General features: G+C 33.6%; 1 protein-coding gene across 2 annotated transcripts in view; it reads right to left on the reverse strand.

The window, feature by feature from the left end:
- Positions 1 to 236: 236 nt before the first annotated feature.
- Positions 237 to 22,398, reverse strand: part of LOC126891980 (cap-specific mRNA (nucleoside-2'-O-)-methyltransferase 1) — a 74,067-nt gene continuing 51,905 nt past the window's right edge. For both annotated transcript variants that reach the window (XM_050661357.1, XM_050661358.1), the window contains 4 exons: positions 9,222 to 9,353; positions 6,486 to 6,705; positions 3,933 to 4,159; positions 237 to 428 (listed from right to left, as the gene is read on the reverse strand). In XM_050661357.1, coding sequence (XP_050517314.1) covers positions 307 to 428; positions 3,933 to 4,159; positions 6,486 to 6,705; positions 9,222 to 9,353 — 701 coding nt within the window. In that variant the 3' untranslated portion in view covers positions 237 to 306. The remainder of the gene's footprint in view (positions 429 to 3,932; positions 4,160 to 6,485; positions 6,706 to 9,221; positions 9,354 to 22,398) is intronic.

Here is a 22,398-nt window from a genome sequence, read left to right on the forward strand (position 1 = left end):
ATGGGCAGAAATAAAGATCAGTGCAAAGGATAGGACAGAATGGAGGCAGATAGTTAAAGCCCTATGCTCCCCATGGAATGAAGACGAATAAGTAAGTAAGTCACTAAATTGGTTAGTTCATGCTTTTTAATTCCCAAACATTCATCTGTGACTTGTTGACCAGCAAGTATGGAAATGGTATTAATGGAAAGCTTCAAGTTGGATTTTGGGGCGTTTTTCTAACGTAAAACGAAACATTTATTTGTTTATTCTCTTTATTTTTATTTGATTCAGTCAATCAAAAATAAAAAAAGGAGGTACCTCTTCTCAACTCTTCTCTTTTGCTTCGCTGAGAATGTGCTCCAGAAGTAAACTATCTTCGTTAATTTCTTCGTTATCTTTTATAAAAATTTGTACTCTCAACACGTATGTCCAGTGGAAGGACTGATCTGAAAAATAAAGTTTATAATATAGAATTTTGTAATATATGATTCCTGGATATCATAATTATAATTTTAACAAAAAACTAAGTTTTCAATCTAATAGCACATAAAACAATATCCAAAAATGTTATTCGACATCCTACCAGACTGAAAACAATGGGAACCTTCTCTGGTAACACCTCCGAGGATTCTACAATTTGCAAGCCATAACGGATGCTGAGACTATGGAAGATGAGGGAATTTTACAATTTATAATTCACGTCCCATCTGCTCAGCGTAGGAAAGCTCCAACGAGAATGGTTCCCTTCGTACTCCAATCGGAGTAAACATGTAAATCAAAAATGAATAACCATTTTCAATTTCGTTGCAACACCAAACCACACGAAACTACAGCCGCATCATTATTCCAGTTCAATCAGAGAGTGCAGCAAGCACCTCTGTCGGTTTCGAAACTTATCACTCTCATCAGGAAGTACATATGGTGCCCTCTCTGACCCAACTAGGACAAACCCCGGCGTGCAGTCGCGGATTGCAACGAACGAAATGGCAGGGATGCCCTAGCGGCAACTGCTATCAAAAAACCAAAAATTTGCAAGCCGTTATGGCTTGCAACTTGTAGAAGCCTCGGAGGTGTTACCAGAGAAGGTTCCTATTGGTTTCAGTCTGGTAGGATGTAGAATAACATTTTTGGATGTTGTTTTATGTGCTATTAGATTGAAAACTTAGTTTTTTGATAGCAGTTGCCGCTAGGGCATCCCTGCCATTTCGTTCGAAATCGGTAGAGGTGCTTGCTGCACTCTCTGATTGAACTGGAATAATGATACGGCTGTAGTTTCGTGTTGCAACGAAATTGAAAATGGTTATACATTTTTGATATAATTTTAACGTTAATACCAGGGTTTAATATCTCCACATGCAATTTGAAATTACGCCTTTTCAATATACCAAGTATATCGTTATCACACGGTGATAAATCGGGACTGTAAGGTGGATATTGATACATCCAGACTGATTTTGACCTGTATAAACCAGATGTAAACATGCATTGTCATATATATATATCAATCGGTTTTAAAACGTCTTGCGACGTTGTCCGATGCCTAATTTCCATGACACTCTATCATCCCATTGGCCCTCTCTAAGATCTCTTGCGCTCATCGCCTTCGTTATTCCCTCTCTCCAAGATTTCTTGGGTCTTCCTCTCTTTCTGCGGTTTGGTGGTACCCATTGCATAATTATTTTAGGGAGTCTTGAGTTATCCATCCTCTGGACGTGTCCATACCATATCAGCTGTTTTCTTTCTATGTCTGTTGTTAGAGAGCCGTCAACCCCCATTCGCTGTCTTATCTCATCATTACGTATTCTCTCTCTGCGTGACACTCCTACTGATCTTCTAAAAGCGTCCATTTCTACTGCCTCCAGTTTTCTTCTGTTGTTTTCGGTTATCCGCCAAGTTTCTGCTCCGTACAATAGACTGCTTTTAATAAGAGATTCGTAGATATTGTGTTTTCTTCTTTTTCCTATTTCATGACTCCATAGTACGCTGTTTAGACAACCTATTGTTTTTCTGGATTGTGTTATTCTTCTCTTTATTTCTTCATCATCTTTCCCCGTTGTGTCAAAAACGATTCCTAGATATGTGTAATGGTCGCAGGGCATGATGATTTCATTATTTTCTAATGTGATGTTCGATAGTTCGGTACCTATTGGCAGGTATTTTGTTTTTTCTGTATTAATTTCTAATCACCACTTTCTATATTCTTCTTGTAATTTCCTTGCCATGTACTCTAGATCATCTTTATCGTTTGCTATAACAACCTGGTCATCAGCAAACTGCAATGTATATAAGCAAATCTCTCCAAGGTCTACGCCCATGCCTCTGCATTTTCGTTTCCACTCTTTCAATGCTTTTGCAACATATATTTTAAATAAGGTCGGTGATACACAACACCCCTGACGTAGACCTTTATTAACCAGGAAGCTTTGCGATAATCTGTTTCCAGTTTTTATTTGTGATGTTGACCCTTCATACAAATTTCTTAAGGCTTTTATTAAGGTGACACTAATATTCGTCTGTCGTAACACGTTCCAGAGTTTATTTACAGGAACTGTATCGTACGCCTTCTGCAAGTCAATAAACATGAGGTGGGTTTCTTCATTTGTGCTTATTTTTTTTTCTATTAGTTGTTTGAGGCAGAAGATATTATCAGTACAGTTTCTTCCTGTTCGAAAACCGGATTGTTCTTCTTCCTCTTGGTCTTTGTACTCCTTCTCAATGCGGTCTCTAATTATTCGTCCATACAAACGGCTGAATGTACTAGTCACTGATACACATGCATTGTCATGCAGGACAATAATAATAATGTAATAATTGTAATATTGAAGAATATTAAATTATCACAAATGACAAACATACACTATTTAAAACCGTTTTAAAACTATTTTCTGTCACACAACACACCACTCGTGGAAAGAAGCGAGTGGTGTGTTTTTTTTTTGTTATGGCATGGACTTTATGTCAATCAGCCAGTCACAACATGACTGCTATATCAAGAAGATTAAATATTTAAAGACCGTAAGTCCATAAAATATCAATAACGAAGAAAAATTAGTTCAATAGCTGTTGAGAGATAATTTATGTACTGAAATAAAGAGATGGTACTAAGCTAAGGTAAGCTAATTATAGCCTCCTTTCAACATCATAGGTGTGTTCAAAAACGATCTACAAAAAATTAATAACAATAACAATAAGATAAGAATAATAATAATGGTATGTTGTGTGGCAGAAAAATTCCAATGAAGCCGAAGGAAAAATTCTATAAAACAGCCATAAGACGGGCTATGATGTACGGAACTGAATGTTGGGCAGTGAAGAAGAAAGAGGAACAACGAATGCATGTGGCGGAAATGAGAATGCTTAGATGGATGAGTGGAGTGACAAAGAAGGATAAAATTAGAAATGAGTATATTAGGGGAAGTCTAGGTGTGGCACCAATTGATGCCAAAATGAGAGAGCATAGGTTAAGATGGTTTGGTCATGTTCAACGTCGAGACGTTAATCACCCAATACGAAGAATAGCTGAAGTGCAGATTCCTGGAAGGAGTAGGAGAGGAAGACCAAAGAAGACCTGGGGGGAGACGATAAGGCAGGACATGTTGGTAAAGGGGATTGACATTGATATGACCCAAGATAGAATTGTGTGGAGAAATGCAATTAGGGAAGCCGACCCCGCATAGGGATAAGGCAAAGAGAATGATGACTCTATTTAAAACCAGAAGATGTCTAATAACACGTTCGCTGCCTATATTTTGTTAAGTACTCCCAGATGCTGCATTGACATTAACTGTTGAAATGTAAGTAAACACATGTCGCTCATTGGCGACTACCGCACTGGAGAGTGATACCGAATGTCGCCGATGAGCGACATGCGCAGCGAACGTGTTAAATGATATTTCTACGTCAAATCTGAAACAGGTTAATATTTTAACCAGATATGATAATATACTTACTTGAGTTCACTTTCAGCAGTAGTAAGGAATTTGTCTTAAACGATTCGGATATCGACTTGTAGCCTAATAATGGTAGGTTGCAGTAAGTTCCATTCGTTTTACTTGATGAAATCAAACAATCTGAAGTTATATTTGAAAATCTATTAGAAATTTTTGGTCGGATTCTTACAGAAAGAGGTAGTCCTTCTTTATTTAGCGATTTGCAGTAGAGCTTAATAAGGTCTTGCCTGAAAATAAGAAATTAATATATATTTATTCATTTATTCATAACGAAATCATAGAGAGAGTTAAAGAGTTTAAAATAAAAATGTATACCATTTTTATTCAGTTGCAATGCGAAGCCAAAAATGTCTTAATTTTTACTAGCGCAACCAGCACTCTTATCAACGATTTCACCTCTTGTTAGAGGCTCTTCAGAGAATGCATAGGTTGCTTTCTCTAATCCAGTAAATTTTTCGACATATATTAGTCCCACACTGCAACTGACGTGAATGGATTAGGTGACTAGCGTCATCTGGCAATTGAAAGATAAAGTTTTTCAGTCCTAATAGCAACATTAAAAAAAATATTAAAAATATTACTAAAAGATTTTTAAATTGAAAACTTATTGGTACATTTCCCTGGTGACACCTCCAAAGCTTGTACAATTTGCAAGCCAAATGGATGCTGCAGTGAAGACAAAAGGGAAGGAATTCTAAACGCTATGCAATTCACAACCCCCGTCTGCAGCTTGCTGGCAACTTTACCAAGCTGCAGACGGGGGTTGTGAATTGCATAGTGTAGAATTCCTTCCCCTTTGTCTTCACTGCAGCATCCATTTGGCTTGCAAATTGTAAAAGCCTTGGAGGTGTCACCAGGGAAATGTACCAATAAGTTTTCAATTTAAAAATCTTTTAGTAATATTTTTAATATTTTTCAATATTATTAATGTTGCTATTAGGATTGAAAAACTTTATCTTTCAATTGCCAGATGACGCTAGTCACCTAATCCATTCACGTCAGTTGCAGTGTGGGACTAATATATGTCGAAAAATTTACTGGATTAGAGAAAGCAACCTATGCATTCTCTGAAGAGCCTCTAACAAGAGGTGAAATCGTCGATAAGAGTGTTTGTTGCGCTCTCTAATCTAAGTAAAAATTAAGACATTTTTGGCTTCGCATTGCAACTGAATAAAAATGGTATACATTTTTATTTTATAGTAGTATTACTCCGTGGAGTAACTAGATGCATTTTCCGTTGGAACTTTACCAAGCTGCAGACGGGGGTTGTGAATTGCATAGTGTAGAATTCCTTCCCTTTTGTCTTCACTGCAGCATCCATTTGGCTTGCAAATTGTAGAAGCCTTGGAGGTGTCACCAGGGAAATGTACCAATAAGTTTTCAATTTAAAAATCTTTTAGTAATATTTTTAATATTTTTCAATATTATTAATGTTGCTATTAGGATTGAAAAACTTTATCTTTTAAAAAGTTTACTTTACTGTATCTTGATTGACAAATAATGGGATTGCGATGAATAAATACTGACCCGAGCATCCATAATGAGAGCCACAGTCCTTAAATTCTCCAAATATCTCTGTCAAAGTAAGACCTATAATCACATACAGCTCGCGGAGCGAACTATGGCCGATGAGAGAAATCCTGTCTGCGTAAAGATTAGGTAGGCGTACGACCGATGACAGCGTTTCTCATCGGCCATGGTTCGCTCTGGGAGCTGTACTACGTTGAAACATGGTCAAAGAAACTAATATGTCAGAATCGCATAGCGGGTTTTTACAGTGGACGTTGCGGAAACTTCTTTAAATTCCAGGAGAGGATTACGCCACAAAATAAGAATCCATTAAGCTTAAAATGAGTGAAACTTCTCCATTCGATAAAACAATGCAGCCTCGGTCACAATCTACGAGGTAAAAACAATAATTTATCAAGATTATTGAACTATTAAAATTGAAAATTGAAGAACGCATAAGCTCCAGGCTTTGAAAATATACCGGTCGAATTTGTTAAGTACGGAGGAGAAACTTTACATAGACAATTGCACAAACTAGTAACACTTGTATGGGACGAAGAGAAAATACAAACAAAATGGCACAAAAATATAATAATCCCCATCCATAAAAAGGGAGACAGAACCAAGTGTTTCTAATTATAGACGCATCTCCCTACTTAATACGGCGTAAAAAATCTTATCGGAGATCCTATTAAGTAGGTTAACACCTTTTGTAGAAAATTCCATAGGAGAATACGAAGCCAAATACCGTAATTTTACGACACCAGAAGAACAGGTTTTGTTTATTGTAATCGCAACTAATATCAATTTGATGAATTTTTTCAAATAAATAAAAAAAATGGTATTTAACCCCTTCGCGCCGGATAGTAATACGGCAAGTCGCCCCTTATATACGGATTTGCGCGCTTACCCAGTGGCGAACGCCAGCTCATGATGCACCCGTGTGCATTACCGTACCTAGCGGACAGTCAAGCCAAGCATGATGCATACGGGTGTATTACGGTACCGACGGGGTTAAAGCACTAATAAAGTTTATAGAATTACCTTTTCAAGAATGATAGATCAACCAAACTTTTCTCTCCCAAATATAAGGCATCTATTACATGGAGGCTGTATTTAGTAGACTCAGTTTCTTTACTTCCTTCCGTTGTTAAACATTTTTCTTTGACAAATTCGCCGTACAACAAGGTTCCTCTGCACAATTGTATATTATTTATTTTTATCCATTTTCCTTTTTGTAACCTATAAACCTTGCCAGAAACACCTAAAATCGTCATTTATTTAAATATATTCTTACATGGGCGGTCTGCAAAATGTTTGGCCTGATCAGAATAGCTTCTCAATGAAAGACTGTACTGTATTATCGATATAAGTTGTTTTATTACATTTTTCCAATGGCGAGTGTATGAATTTAGAACTTTTTGTGTTTCTTCGTCTATGGTTTTGCCCGATTCTAGTCTAATTGTTTGTTCTACCCACCGTCGCTGTGACTGTAGATGAGCTGGAGACATAGCGTGGCTGGACAAAGCTTCAGCCATATGTTTCCAATTATTTATCCATTTTCAGTAAATTTAATTTTGACATTAGAAAATATTTTAAAGAAAAAGCAATAACAGAATTGTTTGTCAGAATAAATTAACGACTTTCTTTCAACATTTTCACAATTGCACATTTTGTAACTGTAGTAGTTAGTTATAAATCTATGATATGTTATCTGTTAGTCTATTACTGCAGTCACTGAAGGTGGATATGAGCTATTACCTCCGATTTCGTTGAACCTCAATAGATTTGCATGAAAATTAGTGACTGGTTAGAGGATATCTCAAAGAACAAAGGTGACATGGTGCCAACTTGCGCTTTTACCCTGGGGTGGATGTCACCCCTTCTCGGGGGTGAAAATTATTTTATTGAAAATAACCCCATAATTCGATAGAGGAACAAATTCTAAGCAAAATTTGTTATATAAAGTTATTAAAATAAATCAAAACTGAAGGAATTGAAAATCGAAGATTTTAATTTTTCTTGAGAAAAATGCATGTTTTAACCGATTTTTCATCAATAACTCAAAAACTATAAGTTTTTACAAAAAAGTTATTATTACCAAAATTGAAGCTAATAAAAAATGAAATAAACATTTTACTAGAAAAACCTTTTAATGTTAACCAAAAGTGAGTTATAGGTAATTGAATATATATTTTTTTCGGCGAGTAAAAAAATCTAAGTATTCAAGCTGAAATAACGGGAAAATGATGCATTTTATAACATAAACTTATTAAACATTTGCCAAAGTACTTAAAAATATCTATCAAATGAGCCCCATGTTGATAGCATTAAAATTTAGGCACCAAAATTTTTAGCATCAAAATTAATTTTTTAAACATTTTTACAAAAAATGTTACTGTTCTTTTAATAACTCCGTTTATTTTTAAGATATTAAGTTTATCTAAAAACCGTTTGAAAGCTAATTTCCAGGGCTATTTAACCACGTTGAATTTAATTTTTTAGACCCCTTACTTTTTTTAAAATAAAAGGTTAAATGGCCCCGATTTCATGGTTTTCACAGCAAAATTTAACATTTAAACGTTTCTATCTCGGTTATTTTTTACCCTATGGAAATAATAAAACAAATAAAGTATTTGACACAGAAAAAACTAAAATTTGGGTAAATATCATTTTTTACGTATAGTGAGTATTTTTGGAATTATTATCAAAAAAATATAAAAATTACAATAATTTTAAAAATTATGATTTTTTTAAATTACATCTTTTTTTTCAAAAATATGCATTCTAAACGGGTCAAAATTATTGAAATCATTACTCATGCTAATATAAAGAAGTTCTTGTAAGGATTACTATAAATTTTAATTTTTATGAAAATGGCGTATGTTTTATTTTTCACCTTCTCCTGAAAAATTCGAAACGATTCTTTTATTTTCATCATAACTTGCTTAATTTTGACGCTATTAACTTGTTCTGAAGCTCATTTAATAGGTATTCCGAAGTTGACAAATGATTGGCAGGTATATTTTATACATTGCATCGTTTTCCCGTTATTTAAGCTTGAATACTTAGATTTGAGTACACGTCGAAAAAAATATACATTCAATTACCCATAACTCACTTTGAACTAATATTAGTTCAGTTCTTTAAGTGAGGAATGTATTCAGTTTTTTATTATCGTCAATTTCAGTAATAATAACTATTTTGTAAAAGCTTATTATAGTTTTTGAGTTATACGTGAAAACCCGATTTAAAACATGCATTTTTTACGAAAAAATAAGATCTTTGGTCCTTAATAACTCAAAAAGTTGATTTATATTAATAACTTGATATAACAAATTTTGCTTATAATTTGTCCCTCTATCGACTTATCTAACTAATGGTATTATTTTTAATAAAATAATTTTCACCCCCGAGAAGGGGTGGCATCCACCCCCAGGGTAAAAGCGCAAGTTGGCATTATGTCACCTTTGTTCCTTGAGGTATCGTCTAATTACTCACCAATTTTCATGAAAATCGATAGAGGTTCAACGAAATCGGAGGTGAAAACCTTCAGTGACTCCACTAGATTATTATTTCTTCAATTTAAAAATTGGCTGTCCTCTAAAATTTGCCGTCTATAACTTTGCCGCCCTGGGCAGCCGCCCAGTTCGCCCACCCCCGGTGCCGGGCCTGGCAATATATCAACGTAAGAGGGAAATGGCGCGAGTAGTGATTCGATTTCTGAGCCGAAAATTTATCAGACCACCTTAATACTACATGGAGATGTGATGTTCTTACCAGCATAGAAGTTACAATTATTTGTTTTCTGAGAACTATACAATGGAAAATAATACCAATCTTCCACGTCTGAGATCAATTCGTTAAATGCTTCAATATGGTCAACTTTTCTGGGTTGCACCAAAAGAATTTCTGTAACAAATTATGATTCATTTTTACACAAATAATTTCACTAAAATGCAAATAGCTTTTGCAAATCTTCACTTGGTATACAAAAATTATTGAACGACAGAGGAAGAAAAAACTGTAAGCAAACGTATAGAAATTCTGAAACTACTTTTTTTGTTTTAGCATTTTTATATTAACCACTATATTTTACGGGAATAAACCACAATGTTATTTATTATTTATAAAAATATAAAATATGTTGTAATATTAACACAGCTGTCCAGCCTGAGGTCCAGAAATAGGGTATACTTTTCCAAAGGTATTTGGTGCGCTAAGTATGAATCTGAGCTCCAAATTGCCGAATTGGCTCTGATTTCTGAGATATCGTAACCTATAAGTGTAAAAGTAGCAGTTATTGGCCATTTTAGATTACGCTGCTAAATAACTTCAAAAACGGCCAAAAACCATTTTTGCAATTTTAGTGTATGATATCTCATAAACAACAGATAATTTGAAGCTAGAAGATAAAATCTCCAATAACAGATTTGAGGAAAGTCTCAATGATCCGGCGCTATTAAAAACCAGGGGTTTCAGATTATTGGAATGTTCGTATTACTGGATTGTGTAGAAACATTCAAGATAAATAAAATATAACATTGTATAATGTGTATTATACAGGGTGTCCAGGAAAATAGTGCGTTCCCTAAAGGTATCGGTAGAATGCACCATTTAAAGTTTCATTTATTTTGACATAGAGAAGGTAGGTCCATATTTGTCAACAGTCGTAATTACCTGTAACTCGCGAATACATCGTATTGTCATGTTTTCGATCGCGAGTATCACATGTTAATTACGTACAGAGAAGCTCACTGTGACAGTAATAGGGCTGTTAGACTTTATGTTAAACGCTATCCCGAATGACGACATCCTAATGGAGTTTTGTGAATATGCCCCAAAGGCAGTGGTTTCTCCATAAGTGCACATGTGCATGTAAACCCCCAAAATTATTTTCACACAAACATTCATATATTAAGTAAAATTGATCATTCTATAAATAACATTTTAATCTAATTATACAGTAATTTAGATCACAAACCACAGATCCAAGGAGTTTATAAGTAATAGGTAATATTTAATTATTTTTAATCTATTTCGACGAGGAAACTTCATGTTCACGAATGCAAGGCCTTAGACAGAACCTCTCTTCACCGCTCTTACGGTGGCTCCTATCCCAATGACTTATCATAGGGCAAAATACAACTCACCACACACCCCGATTCCCGCTATAGTCAACAAGTTTAGATGGCCAAAAGTGCAGAAGTTGACTGTGATCTTATGGTGTTTTTAACGTGCACGGCGCATATGTACATTTAAATTTTGCTTTTGTGAAGTTCGAATTTCAGAACAATATTAAGAATGGAGGGATTTGTGGATGTGAATGTTAGCGTAGAATATTTAACATCAATTAAATTTTCTTCATTATATTTAGAAGAAAAATTAAAAATATCTAATAGTGTAGAAAACAGAGGTTGAACACAAGTCCGGTTTTATTTTTTTCTGGTATATCAAGGGGTGCTTATTATGAGACTAACTTTTTCTTAAAACATTTCGCCCCGGAACCCCCCTTTGCATCCCTTTAAAGGGGGTAATTTGTGGTTTTTGCGAAACGTAGCCCTTCCTGTACGTTTTGCAAAAAATTTCCTAAGAAGAGGACTATATTTCCTACTATGTATTTTCCGACAACATATGTCTGCCACCCACCATTTAGCGGGGGTGGCGCCCCAAAATCTACCAAAATTTTTAAAAAAGATGGTTTTAAAAAAAATTATTTTTCCCTAACTGTAATGGGAATCGAGAAGTAACCTTAAGGAAATTTATCACAAATAAGTGGCTGATTTTTTGGCATAGGTTTCTATTAAGGGCAATTGCCCATTTTCAATTACAGGGTGTTATATTTAAAAAAAAAACCCTTTTTATACCATCTGAACCGCCTATGCTAGAGTAAAAAAACTTTCAGCGATTACCCATGTACAAGTATTATTTACAAATTTGTATAATGCACACCCACATTTTCCCTGGAACCACCCAAAAAAATGAGAATAAATAAAGAAAATAATCAAAAATTGATTTTGGACCACCACTGTGGCTTTAGGAAGCAAAGAAAGTAAAATATGCATAGGTCATAATGTGCAGCAGACAGTGTGTTCTTTTATTTTCCATAAGTACGTTTTCAATAAAATGAATAGGTTTCTACTTCTAATTCTGAGGTTTACGGCGCCACTGTGCCGTAACGGTTGCTTATACGAAAAAAAATGCATAGAGCCTTATTTGTAGAAAAAATAGTGGTCTTTAATTCTGTATAAGTTTTGTTTCAACAAAATGCAAAGGTAATGAGAAAATCGTAAAAACATGCTCGCCAAGGGATAGGGATAGTTTCCGCAGTTTACTTTCAGGGATAGGGGTAGTTTCCGCAGGAATGTTGCAATAACCATATACATTTATGAAAAACGCTATTGATGGAGCATATGCCCATATGGGTCAAAAAGCAAAAAAAAATTTTTTTTTCAACCCTCCCATTTTATTTTATTTTTTGGCTACAGGGGTTGCACCAAGAAATCGCTCTTGGTTTCCATGCATGGGTAATAAGAACGTGTACAAAATGATGTGTGTGTGTGTGTGTGTTTGGCATCAGACAAAGTCTATTTGCCACAGACTATAAGTAACGTAAGAAAATCAAATGTCTACTTTCGTCCTAATCACAAAATGAACTAATATGTCATAGACTCTTTTATCAAATGAAGCAAGGAGTGCTGAAATATTTACTGGAAGAGGAAATTTTATATTATTTAATTCCGTCATTAGTTCCAATGTTTCAAGTGTATATTTAGTGCAGTCGAAAAATATATGGTTTAAGTCACCTATCGACATATTATTGCAAGAACATAAAGGCGAATCTATTATATTTATTTTGTGTAAGTGTGCCGGGAAACGACCATGATGTAATTTCAACCTAGTAATGATTGAAGAATATCGTCTGGATACAGGGAAGGTGAGATGAGGAATGTTCTTTGGCAAATCTCTATGTATCCTATAATAGTGACTTTGCGATTTTTCACTAATACTTGTATACAATGATTCCCAATCGCTTCTGATTTTATTTCTGAAAATCGCTAAAAGATCGTTTGCGTCTGTTTCATAGATAATATTTTCTAAATGGCACGCGTCTTTAGCTGCTATATCTACATGCTCATTGCCAATAATACCAACGTGTCCTTTCACCCAAATGAAACGAACTTTTCTGTCAAGCTTTCCCAGATATTGAATAATTTTCCTTATGTCATATATTATAATGTTCTTATAATGTTTTGTTGGGTGAGAAAGTAATGCCAATAGTACTGACTGAGAATCTGTCAAAATAGCAATTTTCTGAACCTGATTTTCTAAGCACCATTGCAGCGCTCTTTTAATTGCTAATGCCTCGGCTGTAAAGATAGAAGTAAAGTCCGCCACACGATGCAGCTGTGTATGACCAGTGGATGGTACATAAAAGGCAAAACCCGAGCAGTCCCTAGTCTTTGATCCGTCTGTGTATACTGCAACTTCATTATCCTGTGCTCCCAAAATGGATTTCAAGATCACATTATTTAAGGATGATAGATTTGAATACTCAGGGAATATGACCCTCGGTTTAACAATTAAGGTGTCATATTTGCATTCGTAAAGTGGGTATTTACTGTGGTTATGAATCCACTTTTCATAGGGGTAGGTATCAATACAAGCATCAGCCAAAGGAGGGGAACGTTTTTTTGACCAGTAACGATTGGTGAGATTTTCAATATTAACCAAGTTAAGTTTATTAGACAAATACATATTACATGACCTATATTTAACCATATGTTTTGCAGCTAAATAATGTCTACGAAGATATAAAGGAGGTTCTTGTGCTTCAGCAAGAATTGCATGATTTGGTGATGACAACATCGCGCCCAAGCATAACTTAAGTGCCTTAGCTTGGATGCGGTCCAAAATGTTTAAGTTACTGGTAGAAGCTAATCCGTATAGTGTACACCCATAATCCACAATCGATCTTATGTAAGCTCTATAGAACATGAGAGACGTATTAGGGTGAGCTCCCCAACTTTTTCTGCATATAACTTTGAGTAAATTTAGACCTTTCTCACATCTTTGCTTAATATAGCTAATATGATTGGTCCATAGCAATTTACTATCCAGGACAATGCCTAAATACTTATAACTAGTAACCGAAGGTATAGTATAATCATCGATAGTAATAAAATCTTGTGTCCGTAATCTGTGCCTAGTAAAGCACAGTTGGACCGATTTATCAGATGATACACTAAAACCAGAATAGGAAAGCCACCTCTTTAAACAACTCACAGCATGGTTAATTTTTTGCAAACAGAGATCATACGTCTTATGGGTGACATATAGACAAATATCGTCCGCGTACTGCATTATTTTAATATTGTCATCCAACAGATCATGCAAATCAGCTGTATATATATATTAAAAAGTAAAGGACTTAGAATAGATCAAGACCATTGTATATAACGCGTGGTCCATGTAATATGTTATTGTGGTCTCGAACATATATTTTTCTATCCTTGAACATATACAAGATATTGGTTGATACTTTGGCATGAATACCCATTTGAATCATTTTCTTCAACAAAATATTCAAATCTACCACATCATATGCTCCTTTTAAATCAATAAATAAGCAGAGCAAGTATTCATTTTTTGAAAAACAAATTTGAATATCCGTCACTAAATTTGTTACAGCGTCTATAGTTCCATGACCCCTCCGAAATCCATATTGCGCACTCGGTAATAAAGCGTTACTTTCAACAAAATGTTCTAACCTAAGTTTGATCAATCGTTCAAACGTTTTTGTAAAGCATGACATTAAAGAAATTGGACGGTAAGATGAGGGTAAACTTAAGTCTTTTTGTGGTTTAGGAATGAGACATATGATAATATCTTTAATTTGATCTGAATAGTCTTGCTTCATCCACCAATCATTAAATATATTTAGTAAGTATAGCTTTGCTACCTGTGGAAGACTACATAAAATTTTGTAAGTAAAACCATCTAATCCGGGAGCCGTACTGCGAGAAGTTTTAAGTGCTAAATCAAGTTCAGAAATATTAAAAGATTTTGACATGTAATCAGACTTTTCATAATATAAAGGTTTTTTATCTTTATTTTCCGAAAGAAAATTAGAAACAGATGCCGGAGCTAAATTATCTAATATTTTACTGATTAAGTCTTCAGACAGAGGAAGCGTTTTTTTGGAAAAGGATTTATTGCTAATAGATCTAACCACATCCCATATTTTTTTAATTGGTGTACTTTTATTCAGTTGATTTACGTATGATATGAAACTATTCTTGCGTTTTTGTGTAAAGAGTTGTTTAGTTTTAGCAGCTATATTTTGATAAGCTATGTAATTTTCAAAATTGGACAGTTTTTTGTATTTTTGTAAATATTCTTTGCGCTTCGATATCATATTTTTACATTCCTCATCCCACCAATAAGGCAGATTGGTACGTGGTGTAAATGGTTTTTTTTCTGGCATGGAACCGGAAGCTGCCGATGCAATTGAATTAAAAAGGAATGCTATTTTTTCCGTATTGTTTTTAAAATTATTTAGTGAGGCTTTAGCAAAATTTGCTTCTATATTATTCTGGAAGAGTTGCCAATTTGCCCGTAAATCATTCCACTTAGTCGTGGGATTAATTAGAGTTGACAAATAATTTGTCTGAATTTCAATAGTAATTGGGAAATGATCTGAACCCAGAGTATCCAATGTTACTTCCCATGATATTTTATCAGCTAGATGAGGATATATGATTGTTAAGTCTACTGCAGATTTACGACCGTTAGGAGACATTCGGGTAGGCGTACCATCATTTAGAGTTACTAGATCAAAATTGTCCATGGCTTCTACTAAAATTTTCCCATTCTTATCATCTAGAATTGGATCCCATGAGCTGTGGTGAGCATTGAAATCACCACAGAAAATGGTAGAGACAGTAAATTGTTCAAACAGATTAGACCAATCCTCTTTGCTTACTTTTATGTCTGGCGGTTTATAAATTGATACAATATTTACTTCTAATTTAGGAATATGAACTGCGCATACTTCTATACGAGAATTAAAGTTGTAATTAATAGGTATTTTTGTAAAGTTAAATTGTTTAGTGATGTAAATGCCAACACCTCCATAACCATCATTCCTCAATTTTTGTATAGAGTTATAGCCTTTTAGACGGAAATCGTAACCCGGTTTTAGCCATATTTCTGATAAGACTAAGATATCACAGTACGTCGTATTTAAAAAATGTAATAAACTCGCTTGATTCGACAAAAGAGATCTACAATTCCATTGTAGGGTTCGAACTATGTTTTTATTGATTTGTTCTGTCATTTTGGGTTATATTATAATTGCTATTTTCTAATATTACATCTTCACTATTGCTCACTTTATCAAATATTGAATTAATAAAACTAATAATATTATTATCATTTACCGATTTTGGATTTTTTATTGTGTCTATGACGAAAGTAGATATTTGGCTAATTATTTTCTCTTTGAATGTCATAAATTCGTCACGGTAAGGGTTTGTTAGAATTGACGTGTGAGGACGATCTATTCTTTGCTTTGGCACCGGCAAAATGGTAGGAGTTAAAGTTGGAGAAACTGGAGGAGAACTGTATTTTCGTCGTTTCTTACTCTGTGTGGAATCTTGTGCATATGAACTGGTTCGATTAGTTTTAGGATTAGATAATAAATAACTGGATTCATTGTTTGTAGAAGTGGGAAGTTCAGGGAAATTTTCTAAGTTATTAAATATGGCGAATCTATTGTTGGTAGCTATTTTAGCGTACGAAGGATTAAGATAAATAAATTCAGCTTCTTTGAAAGATATATTTTCGAAGGCCATTATTTTTTTAATCTCAAACTGCTTTTTATACACAGGACACTCTCTAGAAATAGAAGGATGCCCACTGTTTTGACAGTGAACACAGAATACCTCATCTGTATCACAACTTAAATCTTTTGAATGATCTTTAGAGCATTGATTACAACGCGGTTTACCCCTGCACTGCGACTGAACGTGGCCAAAGCGCAAGCACTGAAGACACTGAACTACTGGGTGTATATACGGCTCGACAGGAAAATTTACCATGTTAATTTTGACACAATCAGGGATTTTATTACCTGCAAAAGTTAAAACAACAAGCTGTCTCTTTACATATTCGATTTTATTTGTATTATTATCAACTACTTTCCGTGTTAAACGTTTAACCTCTGTGACTGGACTATTAGATTCTATCGCCTTTAAAATAAAATCTTCCGTAAAAAAGCTATCAACCTCTCTAATTATGCCTTTTTTATGGTTGAAAAATTTAGGAATATATGCAATTAGTTCATTAGAAGTAATAATTTTATGATTAATTAGCGAATTTGCAATATTAAAGGTTTTAAAAATAACTTTGACACGTTTTAAACCAACCGGTTTTATATCAAGAATGTCCCTTTTAAATTCATCTACCTGCTGAAGATAAAAACCTATTCTAACCGGAAAAAGCTTGCCTATGTTTTTATTTGTACTCTCCAAAAAAACACAATAAGGCCCTACGTCTCTAGCAGAAAATTTATTACTAAAATCATACGTCCTTTCAACTGTTGTTTCCATATCCGTTGTTTGTTTAGATTCCAAAGCGGGCGGTCCTTCTGGATCGCCCGAATCGTTGCTCATATTAAATAATAATAAGTTACCTTACCTTATTTGTGAATTTCTACAAAATAAACAAAGAAACTACTAAAAATGATAGCAATTATAAAGTAATTAGCCTAATCGCTTGATCGCACCAAAACACTACCTTCTCGAAACAATGTTGATACGAGACTGTGTACAAAATGATATATGAAGCATTTTAATAAAGGGCATTCTGTGTGAATGATTCCAAGAAAATTACTTTCTCTATTAATTCTCCTTTTTTTGGGGTGGTTCCGGGGAAAAAAGGGGGCGCATTATTCAAATTTGTAAATAACACCAGTACACGGGTAATCGCTAAAAGTTTTTTTACTCTAGCATAGGCAGTTCAGATGGTATAAAAAGGGGTTTTTTAAAATGTAACACCTTGTAATTAAAAAGGGGGCAATTGCAGTTAAATGAAACCTATACCAAAAAATCAGCCACTTATTTGTGATTAATTGCCACAGGGTTTCTTCTTGATTTCCAATACAGTTGGAGAAAAAATAATTTTTTTAAAAACTTGTCAACTTTGGGGCGTCACCCCCGCTAAACAGTGGGTGATAGACATATGCTGTCGCGAAATACATAGCAGGAAATATAGTCCTCGTCATATTTCTATTAAGAAAAATTTTTTGCAAAACGTACAGGAAGGGCTATGTTTCGCAAAAACCACCAATTACCCACTTTAAAGGGATGAAAAAAGGGGTTCCGGGACGAAATTTTTTAAGAAAAAGTTAGTCTCATAATAAGCACCCCTTGATATACCAGAAAAAAAAATAAAACCGGACTTGTATCCATTTTGTGAGGTTCAACCTCTGTTTCCTACACTACTAAACCAAATTTCTTAATTACGAATGTACCAATGTGCAAAGGTCGAGATTATAAATGATCATTTAACATGGAGATTTGTGAAAAAACTTACATTGTGTAGGTGATACTATCAATACTTTTTACTGCTTTCCGTGTTTTCTACATATTATTTTTCCCTAACTGTAATGGGAATCGAGAAGTAACCTTACGGAAATTTATCACAAATAAGTGGCTGATTTTTTGGCATAGGTTTCTATTAAGGGCAATTGCCCATTTTCAATTACAGGGTGTTATATTAAAAAAAAACCCCTTTTTATACCATCTGAACCGCCTATGCTAGAGTAAAAAAACTTTCAGCGATTACCCATGTACAAGTATTATTTACAAATTTGTATAATGCACACCCACATTTTCCTGGAACCACCCAAAAAAAAAATGAGAATAAATAAAGAAAATAATCAAAAATTGATTTTGGACCACCACTGTGGCTTTAGGGAACAAAGAAAGTAAAATATGCATAGGTCATAATGTGCAGCAGACAGTGTGTTCTTTTATTTTCCATAAGTACGTTTTCAATAAAATGAATAGGTTTCTACTTCTAATTCTGAGGTTTACGGCGCCACTGTGCCGTAACGGTTGCTTATACGAAAAAAAATGCATAGAGCCTTATTTGTAGAAAAATTAGTGGTCTTTAATCCTGTATAAGTTTAGTTTCAAAAAAATGCATAAGTAATGAGAAAATCGTAAAAACATGCTCGCCACGGGATAGGGATAGTTTCCGCAGTTTATTTTCAGGGACAGAGGTAGTTTCCGCAGGAATGTTGCAATAACCATATATATTTTTGAAAAACGCTATTGATGGAGCATATGCCCATATGGGTCAAAAAGCAAAAAAAAAATTTTTTTCAACCCCCCTCATTTTATTTTATTTCTTTGGCTGCAGAGGTTGCACCAAGAAATCGTTTGATGTCCATGCATGGGTAATAAGAACGTGTACAAAGTGATATATGAAGCATTTTAATAAAGGGCATTGTATGTGAATGATTCCAAGAAAATTACTTTCTCTATTAATTCTACTTTTTTTGGGGTGGTTCCGGGGAAAAAAGGGGGTGCATTATTCAAATTTGTAAATAACACCAGTACACGGGTAATCGCTGAAAGTTTTTTTACTCTAGCATAGGCGGTTCAGATAGTATAAAAAGGGGTTTTTTAAAATGCAACACCTTGTAATTAAAAAGGGGGCAATTGCAGTTAAATGAAACCTATACCAAAAAATAAGCCACTTATTTGTGATTAATTGCCACAGGGTTTCTTCTTGATTTCCAATACAGTTGGAGAAAAAATAATTTTTTTAAAAACTTGTCAACTTTGGGGCGTCACCCCCGCTAAACAGTGGGTGATAGACATATGCTGTCGCGAAATACATAGCAGGAAATATAGTCCTCGTCATATTTCTATTAAGAAAAATTTTTTGCAAAACGTACAGGAAGGGCTATGTTTCGCAAAAACCACCAATTACCCACTTTAAAGGGATGAAAAAAGGGGTTCCGGGACGAAATTTTTTAAGAAAAAGTTAGTCTCATAATAAGCACCCCTTGATATACCAGAAAAAAAAATAAAACCGGACTTGTATCCATTTTGTGAGGTTTAACCTCTGTTTCCTACACTACTAAACCAAATTTCTTAATTACGAATGTACCAATGTGCAAAGGTCGAGATTATAAATGATCATTTAACATGGAGATTTGTGAAAAAACTTACATTGTGTAGGTGATACTATCAATACTTTTTACCGCTTTCCGTGTTTTCTACATATTTGGAAAAGAGGAATCATAAAGAACAAAATACAAGATTCGATTTTAACTACCCGTTATCTTTTAACACTTAAGTAAAGTTTTGATTGAAAATAATTTACAAGATGATTTTTCTGAAATAATTTAAATTATCATTTACTTGTTACGATGACAGTGACAACTGCAGAAACAGAACGATGTTTCTCTGCATTGAAACGTATCAAAACCAAAACTTTTCTTAGAATGACTATGGGTTAAGATCGACTAACAGCTCTCGCAATGTTATCAATAAAAAAAAAATGATTCAAGAAATTTCAAATTTTCTTGAATTGGTTATTGAAGAATTTATCTAAAAAACTAACAGGCGACTTGACTTTCGTTACAAAACTTGCTTGTAATATTTAAATACTAAATTATAATTTTAAGTCAATAAAATACATTTATGGTAATTTTTTAAAAAGGTCGTTTGATTTTTACAATGTGGCGACACTCAAATTTTACCTAGCGAAATAGGGCCTCATAGCCCGATCAAGGAACACAAAATTTTACGAAAACCTCCAAAAAAATAAAGGAAGGATGAAAATTTGGGAATAGGTAGTTGAAATTGTCTATTATTATATAAGAAAAAGTTTACAATTCTACATCTCCTCCATTTTACAAAAATTGGGAAATACGGGGTGAAAAAAATTTTCTCGGGGTGAAAAAAATACGTTCAAAATAAGTCCGAAATTGGATATAATAACTAATTCTAAGCAACTTTTGTTCTATAGAGTTTTTTACAAAGTCAATATTTTCGAGTTATTTGCTAGTGAATTTTTAACAAAAAAAAAAAAAACATGTTTTTGGACGGTTTTTCGGAGATAACTCAAAAAGTAAGTATTTTAGCGAAAAAAATATTGTATAAATATACAGAGAGAGTCTGTAATTTGGAATAAATTAAATATCTCAAATACTAATTGTTTTTTTGGAAAATGCTCAGACCCGTTAATTAGTATTTCAAATTGTCCTTTTTTACATACAATAATAATGTATACAGGGTGTCCCAATTTAGAGATATGACGCGATCGTTGATTTTCTTAAATAGCAACACTGTCATTTTGATAGCTATTTTGATAGGGTGTGTAAAGTTATACACAACTGCAAAATATCAAATTTTTATTCTCTACCATTTACAAGATAATAGAAAATAACCAAGTTATGTCTGTATTTTGGAATAAATTCAATAATTATAATACTAATTGTTTTTTTTTTGAAAAATGCTCAGACCCGTCGATTAGTATTTCAAATTGTCCTTTTTGACATACAATAATAATGTATACAGGGTGTCCCAATTTAGAGATATGACGTCATCGTTGATTTTCATAAATGGCAACACTGTCATTTTGATAGCTATTTTGATAGGGTGTGTAAAGTTATACACAACTGCAAAATTTCAAATCTTTATTCCCTACCATTTACAAGATAATAAAAATAACAAAGTTATGAAGAACAAGAAATTAAATAATAATTGAATTTAATTATTTCGAATAAGCAAATGCTCATAACGTTGCCCATTGACAATTTGGAAATAATTGAGGGCAATATTATGAGTATTTGCTTAATTGAAATAATTAAATTCAATTATTATGTGATTACTTGTTTTTCATAACTTTGTTACTTTTTATTATCTTGTAAATCGTAGGGAATAAAAATTTGAAATCTTGCAAATGTGTATACCTTTACACACCCTATCAAAATAGCCATCAAAATGACAGTGTTACCATTTAAGACAATCAACGATGACGTCATATCGCTAAATTGGGACACCCTGTATACATTATTATTGTATGTAAAAAATGACAATTTGAAATACTAATCGACAGGTCTGAGCATTTTTCAAAAAAAAACAATTAGTATTTTAATTATTAAATTTAATCCAGATTACAGACATAACTTTGTTATTTTCTATTATCTTGTAAGTGGTACTGAATAAAAATTTAATATTTTGCAGTTGTGTATAACTTTTCACACCCTATGAAAATAGCTATCAAAATGACAGTGTTGCCATTTAAGAAAATCAACCATGACGTCATAACTCTAAATTGGGACACCCCGTATACATTATTATTGTATGTCAAAAAGGACAATTTGAAATACTAATCGACGGGTCTAAGCATTTTTTAAAAAAACAATTAGTATTTAAGATACTGAATTTATTCCAAATTACAGACTCTCTCTGTATAGTAACAATATAGCCTATAAAAAATTGAACAAAAATGGTGTATGCGTGAGGTCTGCAGACACAGTAGAAGCAGAGTTGCAGCTAATGAAAAGTAGGTTCTTCTTCGTCAAATTCCAAATCGGATATTTCAATATGAAATAACCAAAAAACGGAGCACTTTTCTGAGAAAATTCATTACAACTTTTTTAAAGTATTTAAAAAAAGGTTTATTTTTGTTTTTTAAAAACTCCTAATATTAAAAGTTAGTGAGTTACGCTCAAAATATTGTTGGTCCCTTTTATTTTTTGGTAAAAAAATGGCGAAAATCACCCCCTAATTAGCTTCTCAAATAAAATTAATCGTTACCGCTTCACAAGTTACTTTATTTATGTATTATTTATCTTAAGTTTCATTGGTTTAAAGTGCTCAGTTTTGAAAAAATGGGGTTTAAAATAAAACATTTTCTTTTACTTTGAAAA

Source organism: Diabrotica virgifera, chromosome 9, assembly GCF_917563875.1.
Source record: "Diabrotica virgifera virgifera chromosome 9, PGI_DIABVI_V3a".
In the NCBI taxonomy this organism is placed as follows: Eukaryota; Metazoa; Arthropoda; class Insecta; order Coleoptera; family Chrysomelidae; genus Diabrotica; species Diabrotica virgifera.